Raw genomic sequence first — 17,424 nt, 5'->3', positions numbered from 1 at the left:
GGGCCCGGATACAACCGCTCAACTGGCATAGGGGCAAGATACTAAACAGCCGCTTCCTCTTTTACATCCCTACCGTTTGTAAACAGATTGTTAACGGTAAAGCATGCGTCGTATTAATGGTGATTCCGTTTCCGCTAAAAAAATCATTCCTCGCGCGGTGACTAATTTCTCAAAATGAACCGAAAAATGAATCACTTGATACACATCGGAATATACAATGACGTTGACGATTTAATACTCAACTGCAGCAATCTATAATACGTGATTTTATATATACCTATCTAAATATAATCATTTCTCTGCAATAGTTATTTTTTTCCAAACATAATATCTGAACAACATTTAGATTTGTTTTAGCGGAAATATATTTAGATTTATAATATTAATATAATTTATAATTTATATTATTATATATCATACACAATATAATTTATAATATTATATTTTTGAGATTTTAGTATTAAATATATGATAAATATAATAATGTAAAAGCGTCACTTACTAAATGTAATACATAATAAAATTCAAAGGCATATCTTTATACTTGATATCTTTAGTTTACAGTGAAATACGTCGTATAAAGATATACCTAAGTAATCTAACGAGCAATAAAAGATGATAATTAATTCGATACATAAATGTGGAAAATATCTAGATAAGTAAAAAAAATATGAAGAGAGAAATAAGGAATCTAATAAACATCGTATAAATCCGATTCAACAAGTGACATATACACTTAAGCACTCGCTTATGTTCTTTTTTTATCACCAAGAGATTCCATAGCTATCTATGGTAACGGGATATGAGAAGCATTACATTTATGTTGTTTTTTACTAATACGATTAAATGAAATAAAGTTTGTAATCAATATATTATAATGAAGGAATTGGAATCGAATTTAAATTTTTCTTGCGTAATTATGTTAAATATATGCCAAAGAAAATATCGTATAATAAAACGTGATGTCATTTCAAATTCTCTACATGCGTTTTACATATAAAACGAAGATAAAACACATATAACATGTTCAATAAATATTTGAAATTTCGTTTATATTTTAACACGTATGTAATGATTCGCAAGAACATCGTATATTAAGAGATTACATTGTTAATCAAACGGTAGCGTAACTACGAAAAACAATGAGAGAAAGAAAGGGAGAGAGACTCGGTTGACAGACGTTCGCACGTTAATTATTCCCTTGCAATTTGTCAAGCAATTACCTATTCGGATTGCAGGTTAGCGCATCTCGATATCCCGTCGTAGTGAAACTGGGTCATGCTCATGGTGGAACCGGCAAAGCTCGTGCGGAAACAAATCAAGAATTTCTAGATCTCGCTTCGCTGGCGGCTATGGCAAACACTTATTGCACGGCAGAACCTTACATCGATACCAAATACGACGTGCACGTGCAGAAAATCGGAAATAATTACAAAGCTTTCATGTAAGTGCCAAAGTCCGTGATAAAATCAATTAATTCAGAAAGTTCAATATTTTCAAAGTCAAGCTTTATGAGAATGTTTCATAGTCAACATAGAATATTTCAGAATAACTTATTGTTAGCAACGTCTGTAGAATAAATAATTATAATTATACACTTTTGCCATTTGAATCCTTAGGCGAAAAAGTATAAGTGGTAATTGGAAATCGAATACCGGCTCGGCTATGCTAGAGCAGCTTTCCGTGAGCGAACGACATCGCACATGGGTCGACCACGTGGCACAATTATTCGGAGGATTAGATATCTGTGCGATCGAACTACTAGTAGGCAAGGATGGTCGGGAACATATAATCGAGGTCAACGACAGTGCACTGTCTTTAATGGGAGATTCTCAGGAAGAGGATCGACGTCACATCGCGGACCTGGTCACCGCGAAGATGCAGGTGCGTGCGAAATTGCAAGCGATTACGTGATTGCGATCGCGATCTCTCATTACGTATAAAATTATAATTTACGATCTGTGCAGGTTTACTGTCGACCACCGAGCGTGTTGACCAAGACCGCCTCGCGAGGCTCGATGTCAGGTTCTAGCCAGGTGAGCAGTCCAGTAGAAGATCGAACTGCACCGCCAACGGCACCCTTGGGATCCCACGGAAGTATGGGTTCTATGGCTAGTATAGGAAGCTTAGGGTCTGTAGGTTCCACCGCACCAATATCGGCTGACGTCACTACCTCGGACAGTCATCACAGTCAGTTACAACGGCGAGATTCCCAAGGTATATATATTTTTTTTCCCGTAACAATTACTCTCCAAAAATAAAACGTAAAAATAATGTTCAAACATGATAAACTCGAAAATAGATACAGCGAATTTAATTAACTAATAGATTAGTTACAATCGTGATTAATGTCAGTGAAATTTAATTAATTAAAAATAATATCTAAATCCTCTATCATCATCCGTTTTTAAAAAGTTATAATAGCATTAATATATAATAGCAAAAAATATTAATTATATGACAAGATTTGATCAAATATTCGTTATTTTTAAATTATATTAAAAATTTTAAACGTTTCTAATTTTGACATTAAATGAAAATGTGGCGTATTAAAAATTGTACTCTTATATCAATAATGGAGAATAAAATTGAATATATATATATATATTTCTCAAATATTGATTTGCTAATTTTCGTCAGATGACATTTTATACATTTCGAGAAGCCGATTATATTTAATAATTTCTATTTTCAATTTTTGCAGCTTCCCAATCGAGCACAGTGAGCAGCGCGCCGTCCGTTGGTCGACGTCCCGAGGAACCGCCGACGTCCAGAATTCCATTCCATCGGCAAGGTAGCCAGTCACAGACCCAAGGCGAGGACACCGAGGACACGATGAAGAATCTGCGAAAGACCTTCGCCGGTATTTTTGGGGACATGTAGACCACAAGATATGGCCGACGTAGCGAGAGCGTAGACGTCGAACGCTCTCGCGCTGAGGTAGCTAATGATAACAAGTCGGCAACCCTAACACGAACTCACGAATTACTTCGGAGATCCCTAAGCATGTTCGACGATTGAATTTCGACGCTTCAATCGTGGAAACGTACATGACTCGGAGCATGTAGATATCTATATATTTGCAGATTGTAATAGAAAACTCTCGCGCAAAATTGCACGCCGCGCAAAGTGTACTATTAATGCACGAGTAAGCATTCGAATTTAATGGAATAAAATTGTTAGAAAATTGAAGACCAAGCGGGAAATGAGGTTTGCAACGATAATTGCATGCTTCACGGAAACATCGAGAGATGAGAATTTCCCGCGTTCAACGATTTATTAATCTAACGCGATGTATAGCAAGGTAGGTCCTATATATTGAGAGAATCGTGGTTGTGTGTGTATGTATGCATATACATTGGAAAATAAAATAGTAAGCTCTATATATAATCCGTGTATACGAATTAAATAAAAAAGTTAGACGAGTTCAGTCGAAAAAAATGGCGATTTATTTAATAGTCTGCTTTAATGTTTGTTGAATTGCTACCGCGATATTCAGTGAAACATTTGCATCGCGTAAACCATATATAAACACGCTTTCTCACCATAAAGGCAAGGCAACCATTCCGTAGGCCCCTGGCGTCTCCTCAACCAGTTTTACTTCGAGCACCCACTTTTAGGCTTAACGTTTGGATCGTCGTGTGTCATATTGTCATTTAAGGGAAAATGCATTGCGAGATAGAAATTAAGGCAGGCAATGGGCGTCTTTCGGGTGATCTCGCAATGTTTGTAAAAATATTTGTACGCCTACGTCATTCGAGATGATCGAAGACGACAAAAAAAGAGGAGATTCGGGCATTATTCTGAACATTTGGCTAACCGAGACTGCAAGCGGTCGTTTGGTTTCATCGAGGACTATAGGTCGGAAGGACGAATGTGTAGTTGTCTCTACTTTTAAGCGCACAAGTAGTTTTTAAGGTAAATCAGGGATGGATAAAGTTTCTCGATATCGCGGACAGAAGGTCGAATTTTCGAAATGCATATCCGCGAGTTCTTTCTCTCGTAGCGCGATTGATCGACCAAGATATATATATTCGCTCGTCGAAAATATATCGATGAATTAATTTCGCTAAATAAATTCTCTAACGAGAACATTTGTAGAATTCACGTTGACGATAAAAGTTCATGTCGCGCATTCCGAGAGAGAGAGAAAGAGAAAGAATGGCGACACTTTCTTTTCCTAAATTTTCGCACCTCGCGAGTCGCACGTTAAAATTGCATAACAATGCGCTGTCGCGTCGATGGAAAATTCACGAAAATTTGGTCGCTATTTTCTTTTAGCATTAAGGAGTCGTGCGAATTTGCATATATATTAGATCTTGGCGCGAGAAACGGAAAGAATGATCGAAAAATAATTCAAACGGGCATCCGATTGCATGCAATGCGGAAACAAAAATTCCGATACATAGATCTGCAAATATATACATATACGCATACACAATATATATATACACAAGTAAACAGGATGAATATAATATACCGGCGAAGTGTATCTATTAAATGTAACTATGCGGAGTACAGCATGGAGGAAGGCAATTTTCAGCGAGGTAATCGGTTAACTTATATAAGACTAACGAAGGAAAACCGGGAGATAATCGACCGTGGTTTCAGCTCTGGAAAAAGGAAGGTTCAACATTTGCAATGTGGAAAACTTAAACTTCGCTGAAGGAAATACATAATCGCTAAATGTACTAAAACATTCGAGAATATTATATCAATTAATATATATATCATCAATTGATATAAATGAGAGAAAAAGTTTTTAAGCTATTGACGAAAAGAGAGCGAAGAGAGAATGCGAATTTATTTGAAAGTAATCTCATTTTTGGAAAACTATATATGTAATGGAAATCTTATATTATATACGTTTTCGCGATTTTCTAACTGTGTAAGTAATAAATAATTGACGGTTTGATTTTCATGTGCCTTGACACTAAAGTGTCCTTCGTATCACGTTGTTCGCGAGACGGTTGACAAGGGTTAAAACGGATGAAATTGATTTTTGGAAGGCATGAATTACGGCGACAATGCTGGTCAATGCAACGAACCGGATGACGTAGATATACATAACGGCATTTTGAGGCAGGCATTGCACTTTACCGGGTGATCTATTGTTCGTACTTTTTTACAAATCTCAATCTCATTCCATTTGTATATTCGCTGAGACACACTGTTTCTTCATTGATCTTCACCGCAGCGGAAAAGCGCGCGCGCCGTCCAAGCTTACATTCGTTACAACATCTATGCACTTTCGAGATCAAGAATGCGTTATGTAAGTAAGTGGTTGTATATATAAATTTTCGGGAATATAAAATTATAATTCTAACACAGTGTTTTTGATTCTGCAATACGTAATGATAAAATGTCTTCCGTGCGTTGCGAACTGAATATTACAAGCAGCAGATCTCATAAGCGAAACAAATGTCTTAGCCCTTAATAAGTAATCTTTCGCATCAAATAGTTCGACATAATTATATTTCTGTATACGTGTTTCTAAAAATATTAAACTGTCTAATTCACATATTAGAATATTCCTTTTCATCGTCTTTTTTCACATTGAAAAAATTATTTGAAATTTTAGCAAGTTTCGCGATAAGAGCAGAAATTTGCGTAATTAAAAAACAGGGAAGCAAAGACTGTACAGTTTAACATTCGACGCACAGATCTCTGGTTCCGTTTTTCAGAGCTGACGCCACGGTACTTGAGAAGAGCAATCAAACAATCATAATCACGTCACTACGCGGAGGTCAATCGATCAACACTGGATGCGTAGACGCGGTTACGAATGAAGAATATCTCAGGGGTGCGAGTCTAGGCACTAGATAACATAGGAACTAGAAACGGCAACGCGTGCGTCCACGCATAGCCTAGTCAAATCATCGACGTCGATTTCAAGTGATAGAGCGAATAGAGTTAGGATTCGCTTGTACGGAAAAATCCTTGTAACTGTGATCCTCGGGATTGTCTGTATGAAAGAACACTTTTCGCGCGCATTTTGTTCGATCGATCGCTTTTCTCGATAAACTTTAACATAATCAATAAATGTTAATCGTATTCCTTTCCTTTTAACATGTTAATCAGCTTTTTCGATTCTTTATATTCAACTACAGTGCGTAAGAAAAATTTTTATCGGGTACTATATTACAAGGTTGAAACGGCAGTCATTATCAAGTTTTGTATAAAAGTTAAAAAAAACATTATAATTTTCTTTCATAAAAATTAATTGTGTAATAAAGTATTATTTAATTTTTCAAAATACTGTGATATAACTTGATTATATACATATATATTAAAAATATAATTTTCTTATCTTTTATCATGCACTTTTTAAAATTAATTTTTGATATTTGACTTCAATATGACATACGAAGTATAGAACTGTCGCGAAGTGATCGTTCGAACGATTGCACGCCGATCTTGACTAAATAGTGATGCAGCATCGGACATTTCGTTGCTTGGATCATAACTTATCGAAGCGTTATCCAGTGGCACGTTTAGTTATGATAACTGTGTAGTGTCGTGAGCGGCAGTATTTCTAATTTTCGTTTCGTACGCACCACTTGCACCGTAGCTACCAAGTAATAATGCACCAGCAATATCTGTAGATTAACACAGTAACCATATATCGCGATCTCTTCAATTTTCTAGAATATACATATGTGATCGTATTGCTGTGTATACATGATTGTGCCCACGACTTGAAAGACGAAGCATTAAGATATATCATAATGGTGGATAAAACCCTGGTGCGAGGGATTTTGATTTCTAAAAAAATCTTTAGCCATATTTATATGGGCTATAAATATTGTGCATCTCCACTTTTCTCACGCACATATCCGAGTATTAGTTTTTTTTTTTTTTTTATATCTAACGTACTTTTTCATTTCCATTTATTTTTTATTTATTAATTTTTTCTAGACAATATTACTTGAATATTACTTAATCTGTTTGTATGATAGAACAGTAAATTATGTTTATTAATTAAATAAAACTAACAGGTAACAGCACTAATAGCCTATATAAATATGATTAAACGTGCTTTAGCATTTTGAAATAATGCTCCGTCCTTTAAGTCTGTAGTACTCATGAGGAATAAACAAATGATAGATACCGTTTTTTCCTTGCTGCACAAGTTCGGTCTCAGCGCGATCTCGTATAATATATATATATGTATACGTGCGTATATATACAGCACACACATACTATATTTCATATAAAATCGCATTAATAAGAGAATTCACCGCAATTTCATTTCTGATGACCTCCGGAACTTTTCCGGTCGGAATAGCACTTATCTTCGCGCGTTTTGCGAATGTTATCCTTACAGAATCGCAGTTTTAAAACTGTTATAACTGTGCAAGCATCCCTTAAGTAACGCAAAATCGTTCGTGCGATACATTTATGATAATGCGGTTACGAGAAGAGAGAGTTCTGAATTATGTACGGTGACGGTAAACCGTGTAACAGCGTTCCCCGGAAACTCATCAATACGCCATTTCCAGTAGTAAATTAGTGATCTTCGTAATATCGATCGTTGTGCATATACAGTAGAGTCGCGTTTTCTTCCTTCGTGCAGGGAAACACGAGTTTACTGACGAGCCATAAGTCTCCGGCCTCCCTTCTCCCTTCATTCCTATCCCCACAATCTCGACGATCCTCCGGTTATCGCGAGAGGATCGTGCAATAAGTTATGATTCGCGCGTGTTTCGCGCCTCTCGGTAGATTTTACATAACGCTCTTATATACATATATCCTTCACTGTGCTTTCTAAGCATTCGTCACTGTACTCGAGGAGAAATCTCTTACGTACACATCATCTTGGGGCGCGATCGCTGAACTTCGGTGCCTCATTTCCTTCTCTTCCGTTTGCTTTAGCCGAGCAGTAGTGGCATGGAATCCGTTATAACCCTGGTATTATATTTTCCCCTAATCTTCTTCCCTCCGACAAATATATATATATATATATATATATATATATATATATATATATATATACAGTGGAGTAGCAAGATGTATTAAATCCATACATATATATTAAATCCATGCGTGTTATTGTAACCTGTGACATACGCGTCTTAATATTAATAAAAATATCTGATTATAAACGAGAAGCAAATTATCTCGTTCGAGATAAAATCGGATTACTGAGATCATTCTTATAACATTAGTTAAAGTTTCTTTGGGAGTTATTTGCAGTAACTTCAGTTCACACTTTAACTAACGTTTATAAGAATGATTCATGACAAGATTCTATGCGACTACTGCCAAGTTAACAATGAATAATCGGATTATATCGTTACGCTTTTGGAAACGTTGAAGTCTCGATATTTCAGAAAAACAGAGAAATGAATGCGTTGTCATTTCGCATTTCTTGTGTTCGGACAACTATTTTAAGAATTTAAGTGCTCGATCAACGCGACAAAACACCAAAGTCTGTAATTGTATAAGTGATTTACAACGAAAACGCGAATTCAGACGCGTTTCAACAGCGATCAACTTTTTATTTCCGAGCTGTGGCAGGCCAATAGAGAATAGAGTACGCATCATCGATTTATCCCCGATTACAGGACGGCTTGTTTCTTGATAATACTCATGTCAATACGTATCTCTGTGTGTACGAACTTAATGTTAAACTCGGACGGTAAACTTGCGAAGAAAATAACGATGATAACAGTAGACATGTATAGGCGCGACGAGTATATACGTTGCAGTCTAATGTCATCGCGTTACCTCCTTGATTTCAATGCGTGCTAGCCACATGTATAATACATATATATGACACACACATATCTACATGAACGCACACACACACACACACACACACACACATACATACACACAGATACACATATATATACGTTCAAACAAAAATTGAATCGTATCGTAACGCTGTATAAGTAATATTACTGTATAATATGGTGTCAATGTTATTTAATCCCCGTTATTACATTAAAGTCAGCCTATCGTGCCGAGGAAAGCAAGATACCGAGATATATTTATCGCGTTAAGATTTCAGGAAGACACAGGTCTAACTAATTTACGTAGATTCGTTAGGGATCGTAAAAATTAACATAATCGATCGGAGCGTTGAATTTATGCAAGATATATGATATACGTATAATCTACACAGAATACAGATTCGTAGATTAGTAGAAGACCGCGTCGACGAAAAGTTAAAGGCCGTGATTGTCGCCCTTTTTCGAGCGGAATTACTGATATTTACTGAGCGCGAGCGCGTTGATCATGCTTCCAAAAGAAAAAAAAAAAAAAAAGGAGAGAATTGAAGGCGACGTCTCGATGATCACGAACGGACCACCCACGCGGGAGAAAGGGTTGAATCGAGATCCATTGGCTGTCACATGCTCGAAAACCTTTGTGACTCTCGTGAATCGGTTAACATTCACGCGGCGAACCTTGAATTGAGGTTGAATAACCGGCAATGATGACCTCTGACGTTACCGCACGCGAAGTGCATGCGATTCAATCATCGTAATAAAAAAAAAAAAAAAAAAAAAAAATAAGAAATAGAATTGTAATAGGCGACGATCGGCGAAAGGATTATTTGTTCGTGATGATTTCGAGTACGATAGAAAAATAATGCAAGATGTACCAAGTGTTCTAGAATAGTCTGAATGTATAGTCACCTTTTTCTGTCCTGATTACAGAAATTCAATAAATTCATATCGTATTTTAAAATACATTCGATTATATCGTCATTTTCGTACGACGAGATTTATTACAGCTTGTATATTTTCTATCGGGTCGCTGATTAGAACCGTCAATTATAAATCAATCAGTTTCCATAAAAAGAAAAAAATTAAAATTAAAGATGAATATCTTACATGATTTTTACTAAAGTTGGGATCACAGAATTTCTTTGATATAAAATAATTAGATTTTATTCAATATATTATATAATTTAAAAAAAAGAAAACTGCAAAAGTTCGATGCATGTCGATCGATTCTCTCTGATCTCATGAGCAAGCTCGATGAAAACGCAAATCGGTAAGATTTTCCTCCGCAATCAAGATAAACAGCGAACGGCATAGCGAAAGTCGACGCGTTTCTTTTTAACGATAAACTTTTAACGGTACTTAAGGTCACAAGCGTATTTTTAGTGGTCATTGAAAGGACAACGAATCAACAGAACGAGTCCTGAACGTTGGAAACGAATGGGAGAGCGAATGAAATGAAAGAAGGAAATCAAAGGACGACTATATATGAAACAATGTCCGAGTAGTATGTCGTGCGCGCGTAGATTAGCGCGTGCGCTAAGTTATCACATATATCGTAATGAATGAAAATCTGTATAAGTAAGTACCGGAGTAAGCGCGATAAGCGAGGAGGATTAAATCACACACATAAAATGCGAGTTCTATCTGTCATCGTTAATTACTAAGGATTATCAGAGTTTGGAGAAGCTCTAAAGTTAAACCGGAATCAAGCATAAGAGTATAAGTTTATAATCTGTAGCGAAGAGATGTACGCGAAGGAGTGTAGTACAATATTAACAAGAACGTGTATAAATATATATGAAGAGTATAAATAATATATATAAAGACAAATATTATATATATATATATATTAAATGCAGACGCATATATATATAAATACAAAAATATGTAATTATTCCTACGATAAGTAGCGTTAATCGTTGGATGTACATCGAAGTGCTCGTTGCGATTGAGCTTTGTCATTTGATTAAACATTGCGTGACCCGAAATATCACTTTAAAACATTTTGAGAAGATTACGAGAATGAAACGCGAGTTTGTGAAGCAATTTAAACTGCTTCTGAAAACAAGAAGCGGAAAACAAGAAGCGTAATTGGCAACGAGCATCGTGATCGATGTATATACGTTGATCATCAAGATCTTTTTCGAGATAGTCTAAGATGAGATGTAGAAGTAGAGTAGATCATTTTTAGAGCCAGATAATAAGGTCGAAGCATGCTGTTTTTTGCCTAACGTGTGCTATTCATATAAGCGTACAATTCGAAATATATGATAAATAACGAAGAATTAGAGATTATCGACTTTACTTTTGTGAATTTTGAAGGGCATTGAACTCGTGGCATTGCTTTCTTCGAAAGTTTTAGTATCGGTATTTTATATATTACGATAAAGAAATTTGTGTAAAGTCAAAGTAAAACGTAATATCGTCGAGTAAGATTTCTCGATTATTATTATATAATCGACACGTATTTTTATTTAGCTTTCATATGTGACACAAATTCTTTCAAGAATAACAAGTTAATATAAAGATTTTTCATAATTTTTTGCGTGATTTTTCGAGATTTCAGCCTTAAATGATTAATAAATTAATAGATACTCTACAATAATGATTTCTTAGAGCGCTCAACGCCAAATTTTTGGCGTGGCTCATAATTAATCGAACAAAGATATCATCAGAACAATAGAGTAGAACAATATAGTAATTAATGCGACGCAGAAGCTTCAGAATAACAAAAAAAAAAAAAGAAAAGAAATATGAATGTGTATCGACCATTACTCATCCCTCATTACTTGTTGCCATAATAGATTATAAAACATTTCCAATGTTTCCTAGTCATTATGGTTGTTATGATAAATCTTACTCTTGAATGTGTTAAAACAATAGATCGCCATTCTATAAATGTCCATTACGTTACATATATACATAAAATATATATATATATACGTTACGTTGTGATTGGAGTTACCAATGTATTACCACATTAATGTGAAATATGGCAATTAATGCGAATGTCGAGGTGTTATAAATATTAATGTGTAATCGTCAACGACACTGTGTACGCGCAATGTTTTTTCCAATTAACGATTAGGCGATTATAATCGTATATAGATGAATCGCATCGATATAATGAAAGAAAAAAACCGAAATGATATTAATCATCAATAATAATTGCAGCAATGATAACAAATGAGATATCCATAATACGCATTAGATACGGGACGTCGTGTGTACTTTGAAGACGTCCCGATGTAGAACCTGTTACATTATTATGTTTAATGCGATATACGTAAGCTGAACTGTAATAATAAAAATATATAAGCATAAAATATATATCACATGCATGTCGTTATTCTTTTTAATATCCTGGCATATCGCGACATTCTCACAGTGCCACATGTTTATAATATCTAAGCTAAACAAACTTAAATAATTGATAATTTATTCGTAAAAACTAAAGTTATCAGCGTCTTTAATTTTTATTCTAAAATGTATATTTAAAAAGCAATCAGGAATGTATATTTGTTTAGAATCAATCATTTCTACAAAGATGAAAAAGTAGTGCACGCGTAGAAGTGATAAGAAATTTATCAACATTTAAATCGCACATTATATATATGCATCCATTATTATCGTCTCACATTAAGAGTATATCAAACAAATTACAAAAAGTGTAAAATTTAAAATAACGATTTGTCGAGTTCTGTGTTGAGAGAACAATTTTTGTACATTCCCCCGCAGCTAAGTTTGGCGCTGAAAGATTCATTTCGAGGATAATATGACGTCGGCACTGTATGAATTGTCGGTGCGTACCAGCCATAATCCATAGAAGTTTTCCAGTAGCAAGGATGAGGAGGAGGATTATCCTGACCGTAACCTTTAAACACTCCTGCGGAAGTTATTAACAATTAATAAAATAATTAAATAATACGCCTTGCATGCATAGTAGTGCATCATTCTCTATGATATTTCAATATAGCTTTATATATCAAATAAAACATATTTTATTTCTTTTTGCGACTTGTTAAGATTTATAATCGCATTCATATATATCTTTTCGAATTTATTAAATCTCTTTACATTTTTCAAACACTTCACTTTTATGATATTGATACACGCAATATTAAAATAAATGTTATTTTTTTGTGCAAATATTATTTTATGCACTATGTTTATAAGTTTTTTTTTTAAAGATAAATTTGTCGTAAGTTTTTAGCAATTAATTTTATACATATAATCATATAATATTTATAAAACTAAATATACGCATCATTATCTTCATTTCATGCAAAAATTAAACTCAGTATTAGTTGCATTAATTGCTCAAGTAACTGCTGTAAAATTATAATATATATATATTATGTAAAACATTTCTCGGTTTCCTCGCGGATGTATGCTTGTTAATATAGAAATATCTCGCTTACGAGCTCTAGCCGATTTTTCTCGAGCCTATGAATCAATCTCCGTACAATCGTACGGTATTTGATACGCCAAACTATTGCACTGATATTGACCGTGGATTGTTCCGAGATCGTCCACTAAAGAACCGCGTATCTTGAAACCAGGATCCACAGTCAAATTCTTCATTCTCGCGAACGCCGCCATATCCACGTAACGGAGATCGTTGTTGTTTAGAAAGAGAAAAAGTAAATCGTCCAGGCCTTGAAAGCTATCGGACTTTAACACGGTCAATTGATTACCGTTCAGCCAGAGCGAGCTTAGCGACTTCATGTGTCGAAAGATACCAGCGGGAATCGCTCTCAATCGATTTCTACCCAAGTCGAGTTCGTTTATCTCGTTAAGACCGCGAAACACGTCGGGATGCAGGGACGAGATCTTGTTACGCGACAGATAGAGGAGATCTATGTGCGATAGCCCGTTGAACGCGCCGATCGGTATTTCCGATATCTCGTTCGAGTCCAACACCAGCGTTTCCAGCTGTCTGAGCCCCTTGAACATGTTTCTCCGCAACGCGAGCCGGTTGTTGGTGATGTAGAGCTCGTGCAACTCCGAGAGACCCTTCCACGCGCCGGATCGGAAGGTTGAGATATTATTGTGATCTAGCAACAGAGTCTCCAGACTGCTCAGCCTCGCGAAAGCACCCTCCTCCACGTTGACAATCGTGTTATTTCTCAAGTCTAAATAGGTGAGTTCATCGAGAGCGCCAAAGTAATGTCGGTTGATACTCGACAATCGATTGTCGCGGACATAGAGAGCGGACGAGTTGCTGACCTCGATGAAGGCATTCCTAGCGACGTCAACGATTCCGAGGTTCTCCAGATGTAGCTCGATGTCCTCGATCGTCTGAACGGCGTTGACGTCCTCGAACGCGACGCCGTGAAGAACGTCACCGTTCTCCAAACAGACATACAGGTGATTGTAAACCTGACAGTCAGCGTCCTCCGTGAAAACGATCGCGACGTTGCCCGATAAGAAAAGATAAATGAGAAGAAGGAAGCGCATGGTGCACTCGGAGGCTTAGTGTACACTGACCTCGTGTGCCTTGAGGATTTCTTCGCGTACACAGCGTAGCTCGAGATATTATTAGGTGAATATATATCAACGATAAGCTACAAGCTACATGATGCATACACACATACACACATGCAAACTGCGGCATAACACACATTTCGTATTATCTTAGATTTAATAATTAATTTATAAACTATTGAGACTACATAACAACGGATATAATGTGTTATCTTCTAATATGTAACTTTTCCTTGAATAGTTAATTATTAGTTAGTTAATTATGTGAAAATTGTTTATTGGAAATCAATTCAGTAGCTAAATTCACTAACTAAATGAGCAAAATTTTAGAAGTATAGTTTCTCAAAACTATAAATATAGTTAAAATTAATATTCATAACAATATTAATAAATAAATATTTATCTCATTAATTATAATACGAATGTCTTTATAATTTAATTTAAACAAACAAAAGAGTATTTTCAATTCATCATATAAAATCATATATTTCGTATGATTACATGTAAAGAATATATATTTATATATACACAAAATACGTAATAACGAGATAATGACACTTTTAATGAATGGCAAAATACATACATTTGCCGTTTGATAATGATAGATTTAATATTTTCAATTGTTTAATATAAATCATCACAAACACACACACACACACACACACACACACACACACACACACACACACACACACACACACACACACACATACATAGTAGTTAAAGATATAATATACCAAATATACTAAAATAAAAATTATCTTGAACAAAATTTTCGACAGAATTATTTTTCAGATAATTTTCGATACGAATATAAATTAACATTTTTGGATAAAAACATCTTCTACACTCTGCAATAAACAGACGATATAGCTGCATACCGGAAAACGACAAGAAATTATCAATGATGAATAATAAGACCATATCAGAATTTCACACTTTACAACGTGCGGCGATAAAAAATTCAGGCGCCGCTCGGTCCGCATATATTAACTTTGTGTACGGTTGCAGACGAGTTACTTGCAAAAGATTCATTGGGACACATATAAAAATGCTCGTAGGCAGATAAGATTCGACGGGTGCAGTGATCGACTCTGGCGTCGGCTTATTAATAGCTGAACATTATCATACCAGCTACTTGTGACTTCTCTAGACGAAAATATCTACCCAGCGAAATGATATATTCTTGTACGAGAGGATATCTATCAACTAATATATTCGCTGACGCATTCAGAAAATAATTCTGCCATAAATAAAACTACGTGTTATTTTTATTTAATAGAGCAATTCATTGTTTTTGCATTTATATTAAAAAATTACGATTTTAATATACACCGAGCTACATTCATTACACACAGTTAATAATGATTATACTATTTAAAAAAATTTTTTTTTTTTATAAGTTTTGTATAAATGACATATGAAAGTTTGAAAATGCATTAGGTTAGAATATTTGTATTTAAACGAAAAGCGCGTAGAAGGAATATTGGATTTCCATAAAAATTCAATTTTAAAAAAGACCAAAGCTTCGTGTTACGTAATTGTGTTTGCAATATTGAGTTTGAGAACGGTAATATTTAAAATCTCATAAAATTACGTCCGAGAAAAACAAGATCCACTTGTTATCATGTACATGTTGAACATTTTTCACTTTCCAAGAACTTTTTACAAGAATTAAACTTGAAATAAAATATCTAAAAAATTAATATGCATTTCAATTCCTTTTTTTTTTTTTTTTTTTTTTTTTCGAACTTACTTGGATATACGAATTTTGATGGAAGATTGTAGGTTCGATAAACCTCATCAGTGCGTGGACCAAGCGCGGACACATACAATTTTTTACTTTGATTATCCGGAAATTTTTCGTCACTACAAGAACACGGTACTTCAACCATTTCTCTATTACATTAACATAATACAATATATTAAAATTTTGTTAGATACGCTTCAATAATAAGTAATTACGCTGCACGCTTAAATTCACTCGCGTAAAAGTCCGCCATGATTACTTGGTTGTTATAGAAACGATATTATGCGAATAATCGATTAAACAAAAATGTATAAGTCTGTATACATATATAATAACATGTATATACACAAAGTAAAAAAATTTAATTATCAATTAACCAAATTTGGATAATTTTGTTTTATTTAAATTTGCATGATTAGACGACAACATAAATTGCATTATTGATGTTTGGTGATAAATTACTAACAAGTCATATAATAATAATAATTATTACCTATGTATGCGTTGCACCTAATAAATTAAAGCTAAACAATACATACACACGATGTATACATACTTACTAATGCTATTATGTAACTAACAGCCTTCAACATTGTACAAACATAAACGCACGTGCGAGTAACTGTGGTGCATTTATGTTCTCTCGATAAATTAATATTTTGCAATTTATAGCAATTTATTATCTGCGTAAAATTAAAAAATTATTATTAAATTATTATATTAAATTTTTTACATGTATTATGTATTTTAAATATTTTAAAATAAGTAAAATTTTTACATGTATTGTTAAAAAATAATTGTATGTTTTACATTTGTACGTCCTATATAGTATTACATGTCTTTTCACACTTTAATATAATATTAATTTAAATGATCACATTTCGTATTCTTGCATAAAAATAGATTCTTTTTATCTATAATAATCAATAAAATATAATTAATCCGTAAAGATTATTACGGTTCTGTTAAATGTATATAAAATTATATGTCGTAATATTTTACGCATTTTCTAATTATATAATAAATTGATTACATATACAATATATTGCGGTAAATATTTTCAAACTTTTGCAGTTAAATTTCAAGCACGAAAATGGAAATTTATGTAAAAACGATAGATACGGGCCCCCTCTAACAGTTGTCAGATTAGGGTCAACAGACTTACCAGGTGAATGACTATGAGGTGACCGGACAATGTTTTGAATTCAAGCAAAGTTTACGTTACATACACTGCGCCAGTTATATTATCGCACCGATAATGGAAATCTTTCTAACCACTTCGAGGACATCAGCGGTGAAATTCAGTGAATTATCGTTAAGGCAAAGTGTGATAATATGTGAATCATTTATTTTTTCTTCGTGTGAAACAAACATCCTCGATCTATATTTTACTCGCTTAAACTATATTACTGAATTGTCTCTTGTATAGGATATCTTTTAGCTAGTTGATCT

At 34.4% G+C, this 17,424-nt stretch overlaps 2 protein-coding genes across 2 annotated transcripts in view; one reads left to right on the top strand and one right to left on the bottom strand.

Annotated features, from left to right (window-relative positions):
- Syn (synapsin) overlaps positions 1 to 12,072 on the top strand; it is a gene marked incomplete at its 5' end in the record, with an annotated part of 44,302 nt that extends 32,230 nt beyond the window's left edge. Inside the window, 4 exons of the mRNA XM_072904377.1 lie at positions 1,239 to 1,444; positions 1,620 to 1,884; positions 1,968 to 2,217; positions 2,705 to 12,072. Coding sequence (XP_072760478.1) covers positions 1,239 to 1,444; positions 1,620 to 1,884; positions 1,968 to 2,217; positions 2,705 to 2,883 — 900 coding nt within the window. The remainder of the gene's footprint in view (positions 1 to 1,238; positions 1,445 to 1,619; positions 1,885 to 1,967; positions 2,218 to 2,704) is intronic.
- A 458-nt stretch (positions 12,073 to 12,530) lies between these two features.
- Positions 12,531 to 14,275, bottom strand: LOC140672647 (uncharacterized). Its single transcript, XM_072904963.1, has 2 exons — positions 13,157 to 14,275; positions 12,531 to 12,621 (listed from the first exon to the last, which is right to left on the bottom strand). The coding sequence occupies exon 1, from the start codon at positions 14,193 to 14,195 to the stop codon at positions 13,182 to 13,184; it is 1,014 nt and encodes a 337-aa protein (XP_072761064.1). The 5' UTR covers positions 14,196 to 14,275; the 3' UTR covers positions 12,531 to 12,621; positions 13,157 to 13,181.
- Between the last annotated feature and the right edge of the window lie 3,149 nt (positions 14,276 to 17,424).

This window comes from Anoplolepis gracilipes, chromosome 13 (genome assembly GCF_047496725.1).
Source record: "Anoplolepis gracilipes chromosome 13, ASM4749672v1, whole genome shotgun sequence".
Taxonomy (NCBI): domain Eukaryota; kingdom Metazoa; phylum Arthropoda; class Insecta; order Hymenoptera; family Formicidae; genus Anoplolepis; species Anoplolepis gracilipes.
Note: the sequence above shows the minus strand (reverse complement) of the source record. Positions and strands in the feature narration are given on the sequence as shown.